Raw genomic sequence first — 22,590 nt, 5'->3', positions numbered from 1 at the left:
GCCCGGGGCCTTGGGCCCAGGGGCGGGGGTGCGGGCGTGCGGGCGGGGCGCCCGGGTCGGGCAGCTTCCTTTTCTGCTGCCTGCCTGGGAGTGGCGTCCCCGCTGGCTCCGCCATGACCCTGGCAATATTTGACCTCGGAAAAGTTTGTGTCTTTATGGCATTTCCGCACCCCGAGAGCCAGCTCCCCGGGCGGTGGCTGCCATCCCAGGGTGTGCGGGGCCTGCCCGGGTTCCTCAGAGAGGTCACGGGTCTCGCTGACTTGGTGTTTAAAGGTTCACCAGGCAGAAAGGCCCAAGCAGTGTTTCTGGGGAAGCCCTCCTCCATTCTGTGCTTACTCAGGGGAGAGGCCCCACGCCCAGAGACGACAGCAGTGACCTGTACCGCCCCACCCGCCTGCCCACCCTCCTACTATTAATGCCAAGATGCCATTTGCAGCAGAGTGACCGCCCTACAGGAGCTGGCTATAGGCTCTGCTTTTATTAAGCTCTCCACCCCCAACCCCACCCCTCAATTACCACTGCAGTCCAGTCCCGCAGTCCTGGGAGGCTGCTGGGCTGTGTTGATTTGAGAGGGGCCAGGCTTGGGCGCCCTGAAGGCTCAGGCAGTGATGACAAGTCCTACCGGCGGCCTTCAGGACCAAGAAGTGGTTAATCAGATTCCCTGAGGCCTGTTTCTGTGCTAAGAGTTCCTGCAGCTCCTGCCAGGGGAGTTAGCTCCTGCACATAGGCCAGCCCATCAGATTCTGCGGTTGTGCAGTCTGGGTCATTCTGACCTCTCTGCTACTGGTAGGTTGTCTGCTTCTGGTATACACCTTGGTATATACACCTTGGTATTCAGCTGGCTTCCTGCTGGCCAGATGTGCCCTTAGTGACCAGAATTAGAGACCCCGTGAGTTTGGGAAATGTCTAAATGTCTAACTCCGACCTGGGAGATCCTAAACCTTCCACTGTTCTCCCGGGCCTGGTGATTCCTGGTGGCCTGCTTCTGAGAGATGCTGTCTGTTATTCTGAGTGCCCTTCTCCGCCATTTGCCCTGGGATCTTCTTCTTCAAGCCTCTTTCAGAACCTGCATTTGTCGTTTTAGGAGAATGTATTTACCGGGCAATCAAAGATCTATTCCTACATGAGCCCCAACAAATGCTCTGGAATGCGTTCCCCCCTTCAGGAAGAGAACTCAGTTGTACATCACGAAGTCAAATGCCAGGGGAAGCCATTAGCCGGACTCTACAGGAAACGAGAAGGTAAGGCTCTGAAATGGCCCTATTCTCACCACAGCTGGTCGGGTTGCAGAAGCCCCTCCCTTTCATAATTGTGCGCACATATTAAATGTTTATCCAGCCTTTTCAAACCCAAGTTCAAGGGTTTGAACCGTGTTCTGTCTTGCTGCTAAGAAACAGACACTGGGGGAAGAGTGGCCTGTCCCAGGGTGTGTGCCCTGTCGGGTCTAACAGGTTTTCCCGGCTTTCACAAGAGTTAGCATGTCCTTCAAGCTTGATTGTTTTGCAAAAATAACACCTGAGCTGCATTTAAAGAGGCAGACAAGTACCCAAAGTACAGAAGTTACGAGTCTGGGCGGTCCATACCATGTGCTTGCAGGCCCAGCTGTGTTGTGTGAACGTAGGGAACTGACTTCCTTCCCTCTTTTGATCTGGCCTTGACCTCATTTCTGAGTTTCTTTCCACTCAAGTGTTCAGTGCTGTTCTCTGAAGCAGCATACTCTGTGGTGAGGTTTGGAGTTAAAATATCGAACAAAAAAATACGTAGTTACCAAAAATTCTGTTTGGCCCTGCAAAACAAGCTGAAACCTCATAGAAATCTTGCTCTCTTCCAAATATTTCCCCTTTTAAAGCTGCAGTAGGGAATAGGAGCTTTCCCCAATTCACCAAGCTCCCGCCTAATTGAAATTTGCCTTAAAGAAACAGAACTCTGGCTGCCAGAAGCTTCAGACAAGGAAGCCTCGTAGTTCATTTACAGAAAGTACCGTAAGCGATGGTGAGGCCAATGTCCGGGGCCAGGTCTGAGCGCCAGGGGTAGGGAAGCCCAGAACAGGAGCAGGAGCCAGGCCTCGGCTTGGTTCCCTGCCCAGGGCAGTGGGTAATACTATTTCAGTCAGTCTTCAAATGACTTGGGGTCTAATCCTAGCTCTGCCACTTAAACAAGGAGAGGCTGGGGCAGGTCACTCCACTTTTCTGAGCTTTAGTTCTTTGATCTCTGAAGTGGGAGGGAGAACTCCTGTTCCGCAGGGCTTTTATGAAGATTGGTTAAAGCATGGGTGCAGAGGGGCGCCGGGGTGGCTCAGTCATTAAGTGTCTGCCTTTGGCTCAGGGCGTGATCCCAGAGTCCTGGGATCGATTCCCACATGGGGCTCCTCCGCTGGGAGCCTGCTTCTTCCTCTCCCACTCCCCCTGCTTGTGTTCCTGCTCCCACTGGCTGTCTTTCTCTCTGTTAAATAAATAAAATCTTTAAAAAAAAAATAAAAAGCATGGGTGCAGAGGGCTTTGTACAGTGCTCCACACTGGCAACCCTTCCTGTGCTGCCCTGTTCCTCACTGCATTGGCAGCTCTTAGGCTACCACCTACCATGTAGGCGACTAGGGAAGGGGCTCTCCCTAAGTGGTGATCAGGCAGTCTCCCATCCCTCCTGGAATGGGATGGAATGTAAATGATTCTAAATGGTGACACGGTACACAGGCTAGCGTACTTGACTTATGGTTCCACTAAATGGCAACAATTAGGATTTGGGGCCAGGTATATTTTGGAGGAGAGCCCAGGGGCCAGGCTTTTGTCCTTGATTCTCAACTTTTTTTCTGCTTTGACTCAGACTGACGTAGTAGCTGACGTTCAAGGGCGTCACGCACTCCTAGGGTTTTTATGGGTGATGTCCTGGACTTCACTCCCTCTGTTTCCGCTTAAGGTGTGTAGGGCAGTGAGAATGGCCCCGGGTGGAGTTTGATATAGTTCTCTTTTCCGCTTATTTATTGAGCTCTAATTCTCATATCCTAGAGGTCACCGTTTCAAAGTGTACAATGTGGTGGGTTTTAGTCTGTTCACAGACGGGTGCAGCCATGACCAGCTGTCTGGTACCAGAACATTTCCTCACCCCAAAAAAGGAGCCTTGTACCCATTGGCAGTCTCTCCTCATTCCGTCTCTTCCCCCAAGCCCCTGGCAACCACTAATCTACTTTCTGTCTCTGTGGATTTGCCGCTTCCGGACGTATGTAAATGGAATCCCACAGAATCTGTAGCCATCGGTGTCTGGCTTCCTCCACTCAGCATCATGTTTTCAAGGGCAGGTGTCAGGACTTCACTCCTTTCTGTGGCTGAGTAATATTCTGTCACGTGGAGGGACCGCATTGTACGCACCGTCATCGGTGGATGGACATTGGGTTGTTTCTGTTCTTTGGCTGTTGTGAATAAGCTGCCACAAACATTCACATATAGGTTTTTGTGTGGGCATATGTTTTTAATTCTCTTAACAGCCGCCTAGGCGTGGAATTGCTGGGTCATATGGTAACTCCATGTTGAACTTTTGAACAACTGCCAGACTCTTCTAAAGTGACTGCGCCATTTTACGTTCCTACCAGCTATGTATTACTTACTTTTTTTTTTTTTTTTAAGTAAATCGTTTTTTTAAAAAGTGAATCATTCACCCACACTGGTGCTTCACAACTGTTTTTAGTAACAAATCCTTTTCGCCGTCCGTCCTGGCGCCGCACTGACCAGTGCCGGGTCACTGTGGGGAGAACCACTGTGAACGTAGGGCTTTGGCCCCTTTAGAAGAGGAAACGTTCTTTTCCTAGAGTCTGAAAAGAAGCGTGCCAGGCAGCTCTTGGGGAGGAGGTCTTTGCTAGGGAAGAAGTTCTGCTTTGTTACCTTATTCCTGTCCATCGACGCTGGCCCGCTCTGGGAATCTAGCTTTTTTCCGCGGGGTCTGCAGCCCAGGTCCTGAAAGTTCCGGAGGGAGCACCTGCGCAGCTGTCACTGCCTGTGAGCGCTCTGCCTCGAGGGCTGTCCCTCGTCAAGGTGCAGAAGATCAGAAACGTTGGCAGACTAGTGGGGGGATCCTTCCACGACGTCTGTCAAGGCATCAGGAAGTACACGGCAGATAGCTTACTATTTTATTTGTCAGCTATACCTCAATAAAGCTGAGGAGAAAACAGTAAAAACGATGCAGAGCAAAAGCTCTGCCCAGTGTCTGGGTCAGAAGGGGAGCCTCATGCTCCCGGAAGCCGTTAGCAGACACCGGGGTTCAGAGGCGGAGGGCCCTGCGCCTGACGCACCCAGGATCCTCTGTCGTCTGAAAGCCTGGCTGACAGTGCAGCCGATGGTCTAGAAATGGGGAGACGGAGAGTCGAGACTAACCCTCTGCCTTTCCCCACGCTCTGCCTGCAGAGAAAAGAAACGGTGGGAACGCAGTGCGGAGCACCATGAAGTCCGAGGAACAGAAGCTCAAAGACGCCAGGAGAGGTCCCCTGGCACCTTTTCCAAACCAAAAATCCGAAGCAGCAGAACCTCCAAAAACTCCGACCTCGTCTTGTGATCCTGCCACGGCGGCCGCGGCCAAGCACGCTCAGAGAAAGCCTGTCAAGGGCAAACAGGCCCCTCGGAAAAAGTAAGTGCCTTCTGGAGCCCTTCCCCTGGCGCAGCGCAGCGTGCTGCTTCTGACCGCAGCAGACCCCGTTCAGGTGCTAGCTGGGGGGAAGCAGGGCCTGCCCGGCCTCTGCGGGCCTCTGCGTCGTCAGGGCTCAGGTGCCGTGAGTCACCACCAGGGACACCGTTACCTGTCAGCATCTCAGTCTGGTATGAGCCAGAGCTCAGGAGCTCCCCCCTCCCCGCCACACACACACACACACACACACACACACACACACTCGCACTGAGAGTTGGCAGCCTGTCTTTTGACGCTCTGAGGCCCCCTTGGGCAGGTGAGCCTCCGTGACCACAGACCCCAGGGGACAAAGGTGTTGAAGTGACATCAGCGCCAAGGAGCCAGCTCCTGAGGAGCTTTGTGCCTCCTGGGTGTGAGTGTGGGTCCACTGCTCATCCTTGTTTTCTCCTCTGCCCTTCCCACCCCAGAGCTCAAGGGAAAACGCAACAGAACCGCAAACTCACGGATTTCTACCCCGTGCGAAGGAGCTCCAGGAAAAGCAAAGCCGAGCTGCAGGTAGCGTCCACGGCTCTCATCCTCGCTATCAGAGGGCAGGACGGGAGCTTTCTCTGTGTCGTCCTGGGGCAGGCTGGCCTGCGTGGCCTCGGCATTCTCCTTGGCCTAGTGGGCATCATCTGACGTTTGGGGTCACCGTGAGGCTCGGTTAAGATGCTCCTGTGAAGGAGCCGTGGAAGCTGTAGCCCCGGCACGGGAAGTCCTGCGTCCCCGTAACAGGTCGTGTTGGCAGGGCAGTGAGAGCCTGGGGCCTCGGGGAAGGCTGCAGGTGCTTTCGGAGGCGGGTCTGTCTGCTCCTCACGCCTTCCCGTGTCACGTCTCAAGGTGGTACAGAGCAGTGGCTTGGAAGCCGCATACTGGTTGTATGACCTCGGGTAGTCGCTTAGCTGCTCTGTGCCACGGTTGCCCTATCTGTAAAATGGGGTAATAGAGCAGTATCTCGTAGGGTTGTTGTTGGGAGGATTCAATGAGCTCATGCACAAGGAACACTGGGAACCATGCCTGGCCCCTGGAGGCACCGGTTAACTGTTATTACTGCCGCCATTGCTTCCCCATTGTTGTGACTTCCTGTGGCCCCCTCTCCTATCCCCCCGCCAGGGCCGTGGCCCTAGGATCATGTGAGAAGCAGGCAGGAAGGCCACCCCAACTGCAGGCCTCCGCCCGCCGTGTCTGCAGAGCACCGAGCCGGCAGTCAGTCAGCAGTTGATCAATATTTGATGCAGTGAGGTGTGGTCATTGCCTTTCTGTTGAGACAGACAGTCCCGGGCGTGGTCTCCCTGCAGCCCTCTGCCCTCCCACAGCGGCGGAGCCACCTGGGGCTGGAGGAGCCGATCTGGGCTTGCCGCCCCCACAGAGAGGCGGGGAAGTTCTTTGCGCACCGCCCCCACCATCCTCCCTCCTTGAGGCCTTGTGGGGTTTGGCATTTCAGTCTGAGCTAGACTCCACCGTCCTGTGCGTTAAAACTGTAGATACAGGTATGGAAATTCGCATTCTCTTTCTCCGCGTGTTTGAATTGATGAGGCTTCCTTTAAAATAAATGAGAAGGGTCCATCCCCCACCCCCCAGGGAAGCCTTGGCTTTATTTCTTTAGAAAGGCGCTGTCTTTCAGCCAAGAACGAGCTGTTATAAAATGTTCGCCTACAGCGGGAGGCTGTGCTAGGTCACTCTTGAAGACAGCACTGCAGAGGGCGAGGTGGTGCCAGGCGCCAGAGCCCCAGACACCTCCCAGCCGTGGTCGGGGCGGCGCCCGCACCAGGAGCGCTGGGGCCGCGCCCAGGCCTGCCGTGGGCTGCCGAGCAGGGGCAGCAGAGTGGGCCTTTTTAAGAAAAAAAAAGAAAGGCTTTTCCGGCTGGAGGAGGGGAAGGCTGCCACGGGACGTGCTACAGGTCTGCGAAATGTTGCAGCAGGTGAGCAGAAGGGAACAGAGACTCGGTTCTCCGAAGCTTGGTCTGCAGCATAGTAAGGCTTGCCATGGCAGCAAAGAGCCAGTGGCGAGGGAGAACCGTGCTGTGCTCCCCTGGTTTGGGTTGGCTGTGCTGCGTGCGTGCCACGGCCAGGTGGTGGCTGGCCAGGCTGTAAGGCGGCTGTTGGCTGGGGTGGAGAGGCTGTGGCCGGCGGGGGCGGTGTCTTGTCTTGTTGGCACAGGTAAAGCTTGAGGGTGGGGCAGCTGGGCCTCATCTGAGAGGTGAGGTTAGTCCTGACCTGCCTGCTCTTTGGGGCCCCAGAAACCAGGGCCCAGGCACACGGGGCATAAGAGGAGTCTGGGGGTAGCCAGGGGAGAAACTAAAATTAAAACTAAAATTAAAACCTTTGCAGATACTTAACTGGGTTTGAAGGCAGAGCAGCCAGAGCCAGGGTCAGGGAAGAGGGTGGACACTGGGCCTTGGAGAGATGCCCTGAGCCCCTTGTTGCTTCACTGCGGAGGCCCCTTAGCTGGCTGGCCTTGTTGTGGGTGGGGTGACAGCCTGCACGGGGGCAGGAACTGTGCCTGTTGGCAGTGCCCTGGCTTCTTCCTCCCCAGCCCAGCCCCAGGCCTGATGTGCAGATCAGCCTCGACCTAATTCAGACCTTGCTTACCTCCCACTCAGTCTGCCTCCAGCTCCCCATAGGCTGCTGTCTGAATTCTCTTTCGGCAGCCTGGAGCTGGGTGATGCGTGCCCCCAAGCGCTGAGCCTCTAGAACAAAACTCAGACTGTGCCTGTGCATTCGGGGCATCTAGCCCGGTCCCAGCTCCCCGCAGCTCAGCTCCTTGTGTCTCAGTCGGTCATGGCAGGAAAGTCCTCAGGTGCCTAGCCCTCCGTCACTCCCAGTTACAGAGCTTACTGTACTTCTCCCTGGTCTGGTCTCCTCCGCACACTAATAATTTCTCAGCAAGGTGGTTGTGTGTGTGATGTGTGTGTGTTGATGCCATTGCTTTGAGGGCTTACTGTGTGCCAGGCACTGTTGTAGCCCAGGATATTCCACGGCGTACAAGTTCAGGCCCCAGTCCTCGAGCTTATATTCAAGTGGGGAGTGATTGACAACTTAAAAAAAACAACCAGAGAATAAGATCATTTTGAATAGTCCTTTGACATTTAATAAAACAGTGGTTTGGAAGCACGGTGTGGCTGAGGCTACGTTAGCTGCGGTAGTCAGGAAGGTTTCAACCAAGGAGGTGCCTTTTGAGCAGAGCTTGGAAGGAAGGGAGGACACAAGCCAGATGAATGGATTGCGGAAGGGTATTCCAGGCTGGGGGAAGAGCACGTGCAAAGGCCCCGAGGCAGAAACAAGCCTGGCCCTATAGGAGAGTCAGCCAGTGTGGCCAGAATGTGGGAGCAAGGGTGAAGATGGCAGATGCGGCGGGGCCCGGACCCTCCAGAACCTCATAGGATTTTATCTCTGTAGCAGGGGGGAAGGTATGGAAAAGCTTTTACTTCTTTCTCTCTCTTTTTTTCTTTAAGATTTATTTATTCATTTGAGAGCGGGGGCGGGGCAGAGGGAGAGGGGGAGAGAGAGAGTCTCAAGCAGACTCCCACTGAGTGCAGAGCTGGATGCAGGGCTCGATCTCGTGAGATCATGACCTGAGCCGAAACCAGGAGTTGGACACTCAGCAGACTGCACCCCTCAGGCGCCCCAAGCTTTTGCTTCTCTCTAAATAAGCTTTTTATTTTGGAATAATTTTAGATTCATAGAGGAGTTGCAAAAATAGTACAGACTACTCCCATAGACCCTTTACTCAGTTTCCCCATCACTAACACCTTGCATACACTACCCTAGTACATTTGTCACAATGAACCAACATTGATTGGCCCATTACTATTGGGGAAGAGGCAGAGGGGACGCAGGACTCGGTCCCAGGACCTTGGGATCATGACCTGAGCCGAAGGCAGACGCTTAACCAACTGAGCCACCCAGGCGCCTCATATTTTATTTTATTTTTTAAAGATTTATTTATATGAGAGAGAGTGAGTGAGAGTGGGAGGTGGGAAGGGAAAAGAGAGAGAGAGTCTCAAGCAGACTCCCCACAGAGCTCAGAGCCCGGTGGTGGGGCTCTATACCGTGACCCCAGGAGATCATGACCTGAGCCAAAACCAAGAGTCAGATGCTAAACCGACTGAGCCGCCCAGGCGCCCCTTATGTACGTTTTTACAAGACCCCTCTGGCTGCTGCGTGAGGAACGGAGTGAAGAGGGTGGTCGGAGCGGACTCTAGGAGCCCGGGGAGGCGCCTGTGGCATGGCTGGAAGGTGGCCATGGAAGAGCCGGGACGTGGGCTGGATGCAGTGGTATCTGGTGTGGCTCTTACGCAGTGTCCGTAAACCTGCAGAGGCCACAGGCGTTTCAGTATATTTACGTGGAGAGGGACCGGGAAAGTCCATGTGCGCTGCAGGCCGTGGCCACTGGCTCGGCGGGGTCTGTGCTTAGCGACGGGTGGAGGCCTTGCCTGTGCGCCCAGCTGTGGCAGCCGCTGGAGAGCCTGGGCTTCTGTTTGGTGTCTGTGTGCCTCCCTGTGCCTCCCTGCAGTCCTGGGCATGGACGGAGCATGGGACTTGGATCTGGGAGGAACATGGTGGCCCTAAGCAGCAGGTGAGGCCAGGAGTGTCCACTCCTGTCTAACTTCTTTGCTCAGGGTGGTACTGCCTCTTGGGGGTGGAAGGCCCTGTTCTCATCCGTGGCGGTGGCTTCATGGAGACTCAGGTCAAAGTTCCTAAATCAGGGCGCCTACAGGAGCCATCAGACAGGAAGGACGCGGTGTACACGGGCCCCTTCGAAAGGCACAGCGTCTCGTCTGCCCCAACTGATGTTGTATGAAGTCAGAGTCCTGATTTTTACGTGTCGGCAGTGTAGGTAGTTTAAAATAGACTGTACGTGCCAGATAGAACATAGCCCCCAACCCAGTTCTGCATTCGGGCCACCACTGTGTCCCTCCTGGTCCATCTGAGCCCCAGGTGGCCCATTGTCCACAACAGACGGGCAGTGAGAAACGGATGGGGCAGTGGGGACGTGGGCATCTTTGGGGACCGATGTCATGGAGTCCAGCCATGAGTGACCCTGCGGGAGCTCCAGGCTGCCCAGAGTGGCCCAGGAGAGAATGCTGAAGTACTTCTTGTTTTTTTTCCCTCCACCCAGTCTGAAGAAAGGAAAAGAATAGACGAGTTGATTGAAAGTGGGAAGGAAGAAGGAATGAAGGTAAGGGGCAGCGGGGCCTACTGCTCGGAGGCTGAGGCTGGAGGGTCCCCCCGGCCCTGCTCCTTAGCTCCTAGCAGCCGGCGGGCTGCCAGAACCCCGTAACGGCCACTGCGACTAGTCAGACTCTTTGGTTGTCAAGGGGCCAGATACTAAATCTGTTCAGGGAACGTTTCAGGAAGGAAACATTAATGGCCTTTATATGGGATACGTTGTCCTGAGAAAAGTTTTTAAAATTGCAGTAGCGTATGTATAACATACAAAACGTACCTTTTTAATCCGTTTAAAGCGTACAATTCAGTGTCATTAAGTACACTCACGGCATTGTACAGCCATCATCCCTGTCTAGTCTAGTTCCAGAACTTTCTCATCCTCCCGATGGAAACACTGTGCCCAGTAGCCATCACTCCGCACTCCCCCAGCCCTGGCTCTGTGCCTGTAGATTTGCCTGTTCTGGACATTTCATACACACACAGTCACAGAGTAGATGGCCTGTTGTATCTAGCTTTCTTTCATTTAGCATGAGGCCGGGGCAAACTAATACATTTTTCCTAAACTGTGTTTTCCTGGGAAATGACAGGGCCCAAGAAATTTCCTTTTCTTCTCAGATATTGCAAGCACATTAGGTGGATGCGAGGGGTGGAGCCCTACAGTGGCCTCCAGGTGGGTCTGGGCTGGGACTCCAGGGTCAGAAAAAAGCCTCAGTTCCACCCACCCATCTAGGAGGACCCNTCAGGCCCCAGTCCTCGAGCTTATATTCAAGTGGGGAGTGATTGACAACTTAAAAAAAACAACCAGAGAATAAGATCATTTTGGATAGTCCTTTGACATTTAATAAAACAGTGGTTTGGAAGCACGGTGTGGCTAAGGCTATGTTAGCTGCGGTAGTCAGGAAGGTTTCAACCAAGGAGGTGCCTTTTGAGCAGAGCTTGGAAGGAAGGGAGGACACAAGCCAGATGAATGGATTGCGGAAGGGTATTCCAGGCTGGGGGAAGAGCACGTGCAAAGGCCCCGAGGCAGAAACAAGCCTGGCCCTATAGGAGAGTCAGCCAGTGTGGCCAGAATGTGGGAGCAAGGGTGAAGATGGCAGATGCGGCGGGGCCCGGACCCTCCAGAACCTCATAGGATTTTATCTCTGTAGCAGGGGGGAAGGTATGGAAAAGCTTTTACTTCTTTCTCTCTCTTTTTTTCTTTAAGATTTATTTATTCATTTGAGAGCGGGGGCGGGGCAGAGGGAGAGGGGGAGAGAGAGAGTCTCAAGCAGACTCCCACTGAGTGCAGAGCTGGATGCAGGGCTCGATCTCGTGAGATCATGACCTGAGCCGAAACCAGGAGTTGGACACTCAGCAGACTGCACCCCTCAGGCGCCCCAAGCTTTTGCTTCTCTCTAAATAAGCTTTTTATTTTGGAATAATTTTAGATTCATAGAGGAGTTGCAAAAATAGTACAGACTACTCCCATAGACCCTTTACTCAGTTTCCCCATCACTAACACCTTGCATACACTACCCTAGTACATTTGTCACAATGAACCAACATTGATTGGCCCATTACTATTGGGGAAGAGGCAGAGGGGACGCAGGACTCGGTCCCAGGACCTTGGGATCATGACCTGAGCCGAAGGCAGACGCTTAACCAACTGAGCCACCCAGGCGCCTCATATTTTATTTTATTTTTTAAAGATTTATTTATATGAGAGAGAGTGAGTGAGAGTGGGAGGTGGGAAGGGAAAAGAGAGAGAGAGTCTCAAGCAGACTCCCCACAGAGCTCAGAGCCCGGTGGTGGGGCTCTATACCGTGACCCCAGGAGATCATGACCTGAGCCAAAACCAAGAGTCAGATGCTAAACCGACTGAGCCGCCCAGGCGCCCCTTATGTACGTTTTTACAAGACCCCTCTGGCTGCTGCGTGAGGAACGGAGTGAAGAGGGTGGTCGGAGCGGACTCTAGGAGCCCGGGGAGGCGCCTGTGGCATGGCTGGAAGGTGGCCATGGAAGAGCCGGGACGTGGGCTGGATGCAGTGGTATCTGGTGTGGCTCTTACGCAGTGTCCGTAAACCTGCAGAGGCCACAGGCGTTCAGTATATCTACGTGGAGAGGGACCGGGAAAGTCCATGTGCGCTGCAGGCCGTGGCCACTGGCTCGGCGGGGTCTGTGCTTAGCGACGGGTGGAGGCCTTGCCTGTGCGCCCAGCTGTGGCAGCCGCTGGAGAGCCTGGGCTTCTGTTTGGTGTCTGTGTGCCTCCCTGTGCCTCCCTGCAGTCCTGGGCATGGACGGAGCATGGGACTTGGATCTGGGAGGAACATGGTGGCCCTAAGCAGCAGGTGAGGCCAGGAGTGTCCACTCCTGTCTAACTTCTTTGCTCAGGGTGGTACTGCCTCTTGGGGGTGGAAGGCCCTGTTCTCATCCGTGGCGGTGGCTTCATGGAGACTCAGGTCAAAGTTCCTAAATCAGGGCGCCTACAGGAGCCATCAGACAGGAAGGACGCGGTGTACACGGGCCCCTTCGAAAGGCACAGCGTCTCGTCTGCCCCAACTGATGTTGTATGAAGTCAGAGTCCTGATTTTTACGTGTCGGCAGTGTAGGTAGTTTAAAATAGACTGTACGTGCCAGATAGAACATAGCCCCCAACCCAGTTCTGCATTCGGGCCACCACTGTGTCCCTCCTGGTCCATCTGAGCCCCAGGTGGCCCATTGTCCACAACAGACGGGCAGTGAGAAACGGATGGGGCAGTGGGGACGTGGGCATCTTTGGGGACCGATGTCATGGAGTCCAGCCATGAGTGACCCTGCGGGAGCTCCAGGCTGCCCAGAGTGGCCCAGGAGAGAATGCTGAAGTACTTCTTGTTTTTTTTCCCTCCACCCAGTCTGAAGAAAGGAAAAGAATAGACGAGTTGATTGAAAGTGGGAAGGAAGAAGGAATGAAGGTAAGGGGCAACGGCGCCTACTGCTCGGAGGCTGAGGCTGGAGGGTCCCCCCGGCCCTGCTCCTTAGCTCCTAGCAGCCGGCGGGCTGCCAGAACCCCGTAACGGCCACTGCGACTAGTCAGACTCTTTGGTTGTCAAGGGGCCAGATACTAAATCTGTTCAGGGAACGTTTCAGGAAGGAAACATTAATGGCCTTTATATGGGATACGTTGTCCTGAGAAAAGTTTTTAAAATTGCAGTAGCGTATGTATAACATACAAAACGTACCTTTTTAATCCGTTTAAAGCGTACAATTCAGTGTCATTAAGTACACTCACGGCATTGTACAGCCATCATCCCTGTCTAGTCTAGTTCCAGAACTTTCTCATCCTCCCGATGGAAACACTGTGCCCAGTAGCCATCACTCCGCACTCCCCCAGCCCTGGCTCTGTGCCTGTAGATTTGCCTGTTCTGGACATTTCATACACACACAGTCACAGAGTAGATGGCCTGTTGTATCTAGCTTTCTTTCATTTAGCATGAGGCCGGGGCAAACTAATACATTTTTCCTAAACTGTGTTTTCCTGGGAAATGACAGGGCCCAAGAAATTTCCTTTTCTTCTCAGATATTGCAAGCACATTAGGTGGATGCGAGGGGTGGAGCCCTACAGTGGCCTCCAGGTGGGTCTGGGCTGGGACTCCAGGGTCAGAAAAAAGCCTCAGTTCCACCCACCCATCTAGGAGGACCCGAATTTAAGTCTGGTCTCCACAAACAGTCACCTTGCAACCCCACTTAAAACGGAGCGAGGAGAAGCATGGGAGGGTAGATTGCAGAAAAAATGAGACACTTGGAACACGGGGTCCTACTACTCCCCAGAAGAGGCCACGTATGTGGATATGAGTCGGTCTTTACCACTTTCCAGCCACATGGCCTTGAACATGGTTCTGTCTCTCCGAGCCTCTGTTTTCTCGTCTGCAAAATGGGGCGACACCCACTCAGCAGATCTCTCAGGAGGCTCAGATGTAATGGTGCTTTGCAAAGGGCACAAGGGACCTTTTTGGGGGTGATAGATTGCGGGGATGGTTGCACAACCATACACGTTTAACAGTACCCNCAGATGAATGGATTGCGGAAGGGTATTCCAGGCTGGGGGAAGAGCACGTGCAAAGGCCCCGAGGCAGAAACAAGCCTGGCCCTATAGGAGAGTCAGCCAGTGTGGCCAGAATGTGGGAGCAAGGGTGAAGATGGCAGATGCGGCGGGGCCCGGACCCTCCAGAACCTCATAGGATTTTATCTCTGTAGCAGGGGGGAAGGTATGGAAAAGCTTTTACTTCTTTCTCTCTCTTTTTTTCTTTAAGATTTATTTATTCATTTGAGAGCGGGGGCGGGGCAGAGGGAGAGGGGGAGAGAGAGAGTCTCAAGCAGACTCCCACTGAGTGCAGAGCTGGATGCAGGGCTCGATCTCGTGAGATCATGACCTGAGCCGAAACCAGGAGTTGGACACTCAGCAGACTGCACCCCTCAGGCGCCCCAAGCTTTTGCTTCTCTCTAAATAAGCTTTTTATTTTGGAATAATTTTAGATTCATAGAGGAGTTGCAAAAATAGTACAGACTACTCCCATAGACCCTTTACTCAGTTTCCCCATCACTAACACCTTGCATACACTACCCTAGTACATTTGTCACAATGAACCAACATTGATTGGCCCATTACTATTGGGGAAGAGGCAGAGGGGACGCAGGACTCGGTCCCAGGACCTTGGGATCATGACCTGAGCCGAAGGCAGACGCTTAACCAACTGAGCCACCCAGGCGCCTCATATTTTATTTTATTTTTTAAAGATTTATTTATATGAGAGAGAGTGAGTGAGAGTGGGAGGTGGGAAGGGAAAAGAGAGAGAGAGTCTCAAGCAGACTCCCCACAGAGCTCAGAGCCCGGTGGTGGGGCTCTATACCGTGACCCCAGGAGATCATGACCTGAGCCAAAACCAAGAGTCAGATGCTAAACCGACTGAGCCGCCCAGGCGCCCCTTATGTACGTTTTTACAAGACCCCTCTGGCTGCTGCGTGAGGAACGGAGTGAAGAGGGTGGTCGGAGCGGACTCTAGGAGCCCGGGGAGGCGCCTGTGGCATGGCTGGAAGGTGGCCATGGAAGAGCCGGGACGTGGGCTGGATGCAGTGGTATCTGGTGTGGCTCTTACGCAGTGTCCGTAAACCTGCAGAGGCCACAGGCGTTCAGTATATTTACGTGGAGAGGGACCGGGAAAGTCCATGTGCGCTGCAGGCCGTGGCCACTGGCTCGGCGGGGTCTGTGCTTAGCGACGGGTGGAGGCCTTGCCTGTGCGCCCAGCTGTGGCAGCCGCTGGAGAGCCTGGGCTTCTGTTTGGTGTCTGTGTGCCTCCCTGTGCCTCCCTGCAGTCCTGGGCATGGACGGAGCATGGGACTTGGATCTGGGAGGAACATGGTGGCCCTAAGCAGCAGGTGAGGCCAGGAGTGTCCACTCCTGTCTAACTTCTTTGCTCAGGGTGGTACTGCCTCTTGGGGGTGGAAGGCCCTGTTCTCATCCGTGGCGGTGGCTTCATGGAGACTCAGGTCAAAGTTCCTAAATCAGGGCGCCTACAGGAGCCATCAGACAGGAAGGACGCGGTGTACACGGGCCCCTTCGAAAGGCACAGCGTCTCGTCTGCCCCAACTGATGTTGTATGAAGTCAGAGTCCTGATTTTTACGTGTCGGCAGTGTAGGTAGTTTAAAATAGACTGTACGTGCCAGATAGAACATAGCCCCCAACCCAGTTCTGCATTCGGGCCACCACTGTGTCCCTCCTGGTCCATCTGAGCCCCAGGTGGCCCATTGTCCACAACAGACGGGCAGTGAGAAACGGATGGGGCAGTGGGGACGTGGGCATCTTTGGGGACCGATGTCATGGAGTCCAGCCATGAGTGACCCTGCGGGAGCTCCAGGCTGCCCAGAGTGGCCCAGGAGAGAATGCTGAAGTACTTCTTGTTTTTTTTCCCTCCACCCAGTCTGAAGAAAGGAAAAGAATAGACGAGTTGATTGAAAGTGGGAAGGAAGAAGGAATGAAGGTAAGGGGCAACGGCGCCTACTGCTCGGAGGCTGAGGCTGGAGGGTCCCCCCGGCCCTGCTCCTTAGCTCCTAGCAGCCGGCGGGCTGCCAGAACCCCGTAACGGCCACTGCGACTAGTCAGACTCTTTGGTTGTCAAGGGGCCAGATACTAAATCTGTTCAGGGAACGTTTCAGGAAGGAAACATTAATGGCCTTTATATGGGATACGTTGTCCTGAGAAAAGTTTTTAAAATTGCAGTAGCGTATGTATAACATACAAAACGTACCTTTTTAATCCGTTTAAAGCGTACAATTCAGTGTCATTAAGTACACTCACGGCATTGTACAGCCATCATCCCTGTCTAGTCTAGTTCCAGAACTTTCTCATCCTCCCGATGGAAACACTGTGCCCAGTAGCCATCACTCCGCACTCCCCCAGCCCTGGCTCTGTGCCTGTAGATTTGCCTGTTCTGGACATTTCATACACACACAGTCACAGAGTAGATGGCCTGTTGTATCTAGCTTTCTTTCATTTAGCATGAGGCCGGGGCAAACTAATACATTTTTCCTAAACTGTGTTTTCCTGGGAAATGACAGGGCCCAAGAAATTTCCTTTTCTTCTCAGATATTGCAAGCACATTAGGTGGATGCGAGGGGTGGAGCCCTACAGTGGCCTCCAGGTGGGTCTGGGCTGGGACTCCAGGGTCAGAAAAAAGCCTCAGTTCCACCCACCCATCTAGGAGGACCCGAATTTAAGTCTGGGCCCCACAAACAGTCACCTTGCAACCCCACTTAAAACGGAGCGAGGAGAAGCATGGGAGGGTAGATTGCAGAAAAAATGAGACACTTGGAACACGGGGTCCTACTACTCCCCAGAAGAGGCCACGTATGTGGATATGAGTCGGTCTTTACCACTTTCCAGCCACATGGCCTTGAACATGGTTCTGTCTCTCCGAGCCTCTGTTTTCTCGTCTGCAAAATGGGGCGACACCCACTCAGCAGATCTCTCAGGAGGCTCAGATGTAATGGTGCTTTGCAAAGGGCACAAGGGACCTTTTTGGGGGTGATAGATTGCGGGGATGGTTGCACAACCATACACGTTTAACAGTACCCATTGTGCCATNGTTGTGCCATGTCCGTAAAGGGAGCGGGATCTAGGGCATACCTCAGCAAAGCTGTGAAAAGAAGGTGGGCGAGCCCAGGCAGCCAGCCACGCGTGAGGTCAGGAAGCAACACTTCTCCTCACCTCTCAACAGATTGACCTCATTGACGGCAAGGGCAGGGGTGTGATCGCCACCAAGCAGTTCTCCCGGGGCGAGTTTGTGGTCGAGTACCATGGGGACCTCATCGAGATCACCGACGCCAAGAAGCGGGAGGCCCTGTATGCACAGGATCCCTCCACGGGCTGCTACATGTACTATTTTCAGTATCTGAGCAAAACCTACTGGTAAGTCCGCTGGAACTTCAGGTGGCTTCTCCGCGCCCTGGCAGAGAGGACAGGCCTCGGGCCGGGAGCCACAGGAACATCCTGCTTCTTCCTCTTGCTCCTGCTTCCTGTTTCGTTCTTGCTACGTTTTTTTTCAAAGCCACGAAGCCGCTCTCCCCCCATTTGCCATTTTCACATTTGGGATCAGAGCCGTTCTGGCTGCCATCTGACCAGACGAGAAGCAGGACTAGTCAGTGACAGCCTGCTCCGAGGCTCACCAGGCCGGCCGCTCCCTGGTGGCGCTCTGCCAGGGCAGCTCTAGAAATCACTGACTGCTCCTTTCCCCCATATGGCCAGTGCGCTTGATTGGGGTTTTTTTTATTAGGCTGTCTTTTTCTGAGCAGTTTTACATTCCCAGCAAAATGGAGCAGAAGGTACGGAGAGTTCCCGACGCCCCCTGCCTCCCCATACGCACAGCTCCCCCCACCACCAGCAGAGCTGGTTTTTATTCATTTATTTATTATGCACTTGCCTCATGGGCCCCCTGCAAAGAGCCTTTGCACTCCTGTCTCCTCCCACCCCTCCCACCCCTCGACTATCTCACCCAGTGCCTCCCTGGGCTCTTAAAAATGTTTTTTTGATTTAAATTGCTTTCCCCAAAACGTGGCTATAAATCGACATCGCACCAGAGTCGAGAGCTGGCTGTGACTGGGATCAAAAGCCTCTTTATCAATTTAATCCTCTGTTGCCCTCCCTCCCGCCAGTGTGGATGCAACTAGAGAGACAAACCGCCTGGGAAGACTGATCAATCACAGTAAATGTGGGAACTGCCAAACCAAACTGCACGACATCGATGGCGTGCCTCACCTCATCCTCATCGCCTCCCGCGACATCAAGGCCGGGGAGGAGCTCCTGTATGACTATGGGGACCGCAGCCGGGCTTCCATCGAAGCCTACCCCTGGCTGAAGCATTAACCTCCCTGTCCTCCCCGCCCCTCCCTTCTTCCATGGACAAAGTGCCCTCAAAGGGAATTGATTTTTTTTTTTTACACACTTAATCTTAGCAAATTACTTCAGATGTTTTTAAAAAGTATATTAAGATGCCTTTTCACTGTAGTATTTAAATATCTGTTACAGGTTTCCAAGGTGGACTTGAACAGATGGCCTTATATTACCAAAACTTTTATATTCTAGTTGTTTTTGTACCTTTTTTGCATACAAGTCACACGTTCGTGCTTCCCGTGCATGCAGTCAAAGACGCAGCACAGGTTTTAGAGAAAGAGTGAACATGAACTAGGAAGCTGGGTGACTCCCGCCTCCCGCCGAAGAGCCAGGACTCTCCTCCCCACACCCCCGCCGGCCACGCGCAGGCCACTCCCCAAGGACGCGGCCTCCCAAGGCCCAGCGGGGTGTTCCCAAGCTCTTGTTTTCCTGACGTCTGGACAGGCGCACATGGAAGTGTATGAATATTTTTTAAAAAGGTTTCACAGTAAGCTAGTCTTCCCCTCTGCTTTCTCGAAAGCTTACTGACCCAGTGGCCCCCGGGCGTGGGCCGAGCCTAGGTTTACTCTTCCACAGGCTGCCGCTTTTCTGGGCACCTCGAAGCATCAGGGCGGGTAATCAGAGTAGATGTGGGCAGGGAAAAGCATTGCTTGCTCGCCCTGCCGGGGCAGTTTCCCAAAACTGGGTTAATTCTTTATAGAAATGTGAACACTGAATTTATTTTAAAAAAATAATAAAAATTTAAAAATTTAAAAAAGACAAAAAAAAGAGAAAAAACCACAGAAAACAACTTACATGTAAATAGGTCTTGAAGTGAGTGAAGTGGCTGCGTTTTTCTTTCTTTTTTCTTCTTCTTCTTTTTTTTTATTTTTATTTTTTTTTTTTTTTGGTTTTTGTTTTTGTAGAAGAGATTTGAGATGGTACTCTATTCTAATCAAAAATAAAAGTTTTGTAGCGGGACCAGAAATTACTTACCCATTACCCCCCTCCCTCCCACCCTGACCCGATTCCAATGGGTTGAAAGTTCTAGACCTGCTGTCAGGCTTTCTGTTTGTCAGACCACCTGGTGTCCTTCCTGCAAAATTGAAGATGCAGCCATGACCCCAAGGGGGAGCCCACAGACCCTGAAATGCAGGACCCCCACCCCAGCTGCTGTTGCGCAGGGTAGTGGGCTGGCCCACAGCAGCCCAGGGATCAAGGCCAAGGGTAAAGTTTTCACCTTGACTGTGATGCAGGAGTAGGTAGCTTCCTCCTCCCTCCTGAAGGGGGACCTATTCTCACTCTGTTAACCTGCAGTCCAGGGGGCCATGGCTCCAGATCCATGACCTGGGGTCTCCCGGCCTCCCCTGGTCCCAGGTAAATGTGAATGGAGACAGGTATGAGAGCCTGTCCTCAACCTTGATGCCCCCCCGGCCTCACCACGGTGCTACCTGAGAAAGTCTTCCCCCCCCACCCACACTTGCCTGGTCAGTGGTCAGAGAATTGGAGGAGGATCCGACAGAGTGTGTAAATGTGAGATAAAATGTCTTGGTTGTACCTGTTTGTGGTTTAGCTTTGTATTTAAAAAAAAAAAAAGGAAATAACTTGAAAATTATTTGTCATCATAAAAATGAAACAAAAATTAAAATATTTATTGCCAGGCGAGGCCACCTGCGTGTCTTTCTGTTTTTTATAAGGTAGAGATAGAGGATTGGATTTTTCCTTTATTTTACAAAAGGGTTACACAGCAGGGGCATCCAGCTGGCTCAGTTGGTAGAGCATGCAACTCTTGATCTCGGGGTTGTGGGTTCAAGCCCCATGTTGGGTGCAGAGATTACTTAAAATCTTTTAAAAAAGGTTACATAGCAGTATGTGTGTGTTTTGGTGAATGTCCTCCTAGGGGACTGTGTTCATTTGTACAGTGGGGGTCATAGGTGCCAGAGAAGATTAAAAGCTAATGCATGTTGANGGACCGCAGCCGGGCTTCCATCGAAGCCTACCCCTGGCTGAAGCATTAACCTCCCTGTCCTCCCCGCCCCTCCCTTCTTCCATGGACAAAGTGCCCTCAAAGGGAATTGATTTTTTTTTTTTACACACTTAATCTTAGCAAATTACTTCAGATGTTTTTAAAAAGTATATTAAGATGCCTTTTCACTGTAGTATTTAAATATCTGTTACAGGTTTCCAAGGTGGACTTGAACAGATGGCCTTATATTACCAAAACTTTTATATTCTAGTTGTTTTTGTACCTTTTTTGCATACAAGTCACACGTTCGTGCTTCCCGTGCATGCAGTCAAAGACGCAGCACAGGTTTTAGAGAAAGAGTGAACATGAACTAGGAAGCTGGGTGACTCCCGCCTCCCGCCGAAGAGCCAGGACTCTCCTCCCCACACCCCCGCCGGCCACGCGCAGGCCACTCCCCAAGGACGCGGCCTCCCAAGGCCCAGCGGGGTGTTCCCAAGCTCTTGTTTTCCTGACGTCTGGACAGGCGCACATGGAAGTGTATGAATATTTTTTAAAAAGGTTTCACAGTAAGCTAGTCTTCCCCTCTGCTTTCTCGAAAGCTTACTGACCCAGTGGCCCCCGGGCGTGGGCCGAGCCTAGGTTTACTCTTCCACAGGCTGCCGCTTTTCTGGGCACCTCGAAGCATCAGGGCGGGTAATCAGAGTAGATGTGGGCAGGGAAAAGCATTGCTTGCTCGCCCTGCCGGGGCAGTTTCCCAAAACTGGGTTAATTCTTTATAGAAATGTGAACACTGAATTTATTTTAAAAAAATAATAAAAATTTAAAAATTTAAAAAAGACAAAAAAAAGAGAAAAAACCACAGAAAACAACTTACATGTAAATAGGTCTTGAAGTGAGTGAAGTGGCTGCGTTTTTCTTTCTTTTTTCTTCTTCTTCTTTTTTTTTATTTTTATTTTTTTTTTTTTTTGGTTTTTGTTTTTGTAGAAGAGATTTGAGATGGTACTCTATTCTAATCAAAAATAAAAGTTTTGTAGCGGGACCAGAAATTACTTACCCATTACCCCCCTCCCTCCCACCCTGACCCGATTCCAATGGGTTGAAAGTTCTAGACCTGCTGTCAGGCTTTCTGTTTGTCAGACCACCTGGTGTCCTTCCTGCAAAATTGAAGATGCAGCCATGACCCCAAGGGGGAGCCCACAGACCCTGAAATGCAGGACCCCCACCCCAGCTGCTGTTGCGCAGGGTAGTGGGCTGGCCCACAGCAGCCCAGGGATCAAGGCCAAGGGTAAAGTTTTCACCTTGACTGTGATGCAGGAGTAGGTAGCTTCCTCCTCCCTCCTGAAGGGGGACCTATTCTCACTCTGTTAACCTGCAGTCCAGGGGGCCATGGCTCCAGATCCATGACCTGGGGTCTCCCGGCCTCCCCTGGTCCCAGGTAAATGTGAATGGAGACAGGTATGAGAGCCTGTCCTCAACCTTGATGCCCCCCCGGCCTCACCACGGTGCTACCTGAGAAAGTCTTCCCCCCCCACCCACACTTGCCTGGTCAGTGGTCAGAGAATTGGAGGAGGATCCGACAGAGTGTGTAAATGTGAGATAAAATGTCTTGGTTGTACCTGTTTGTGGTTTAGCTTTGTATTTAAAAAAAAAAAAAGGAAATAACTTGAAAATTATTTGTCATCATAAAAATGAAACAAAAATTAAAATATTTATTGCCAGGCGAGGCCACCTGCGTGTCTTTCTGTTTTTTATAAGGTAGAGATAGAGGATTGGATTTTTCCTTTATTTTACAAAAGGGTTACACAGCAGGGGCATCCAGCTGGCTCAGTTGGTAGAGCATGCAACTCTTGATCTCGGGGTTGTGGGTTCAAGCCCCATGTTGGGTGCAGAGATTACTTAAAATCTTTTAAAAAAGGTTACATAGCAGTATGTGTGTGTTTTGGTGAATGTCCTCCTAGGGGACTGTGTTCATTTGTACAGTGGGGGTCATAGGTGCCAGAGAAGATTAAAAGCTAATGCATGTTGAATCCTCACTTAGAACACCTGGCATCAACTGTGCCCTCTTGTGCGGGAAGTCCCTCCTACCAGTCCAGATCTCTGTCCCCACTGCACCCCCCACCAGCTGCCTGCACTCCAGGTGGATGGGGACAGTGGGTAGAGTCCTTGGTTGACAAGCAGGAGATCTGGCGCCAGCACCAGCTGTGTTTGGCATCCTGTCACCTTGCACAAAACCCTTTCCTTTTCCGAAGCTTGACCATCACCCGGGCACAGCCTCTGCCCCACTGACATGCAGGGGTGTCCTGAGGATTCAGCCGTCGTGGATGACTACATGTTCACCTTGGAGGGAACAGGGTGGCCTGGTGGCCAAGTGCACTCAGCCCTGGAACTGCCAGCTCTGTGACCTTGGGCAGGTGACAGCTCTGG

General features: G+C 52.5%; 1 protein-coding gene across 3 annotated transcripts in view; it reads left to right on the top strand.

Annotated features, from left to right (window-relative positions):
- KMT5A (lysine methyltransferase 5A) overlaps positions 1-19,870 on the top strand; it is a 25,039-nt gene extending 5,169 nt beyond the window's left edge. The window contains exons 1-7 of one of the 3 annotated variants that reach the window (XM_034672365.1): positions 142-786; positions 1,085-1,241; positions 4,392-4,611; positions 5,076-5,163; positions 9,770-9,829; positions 17,050-17,240; positions 17,984-19,870. In XM_034672365.1, the coding sequence (XP_034528256.1) occupies positions 1,124-1,241; positions 4,392-4,611; positions 5,076-5,163; positions 9,770-9,829; positions 17,050-17,240; positions 17,984-18,194 (888 nt within the window). In that variant the 5' untranslated portion in view covers positions 142-786; positions 1,085-1,123 and the 3' untranslated portion in view covers positions 18,195-19,870. Of the gene's footprint in view, positions 1-141; positions 787-1,084; positions 1,242-4,391; positions 4,612-5,075; positions 5,164-9,769; positions 9,830-17,049; positions 17,241-17,983 lie in introns of those variants that run through there. The other 2 variants (XM_034672367.1, XM_019800857.2) reach the window with 2 other exon arrangements.
- Positions 19,871-22,590: the final 2,720 nt, after the last annotated feature.

This window comes from Ailuropoda melanoleuca, chromosome 12, assembly GCF_002007445.2.
Source record: "Ailuropoda melanoleuca isolate Jingjing chromosome 12, ASM200744v2, whole genome shotgun sequence".
Classification (NCBI taxonomy): Eukaryota; Metazoa; Chordata; class Mammalia; order Carnivora; family Ursidae; genus Ailuropoda; species Ailuropoda melanoleuca.
This window is presented reverse-complemented; position numbering and strand designations above follow the sequence as displayed.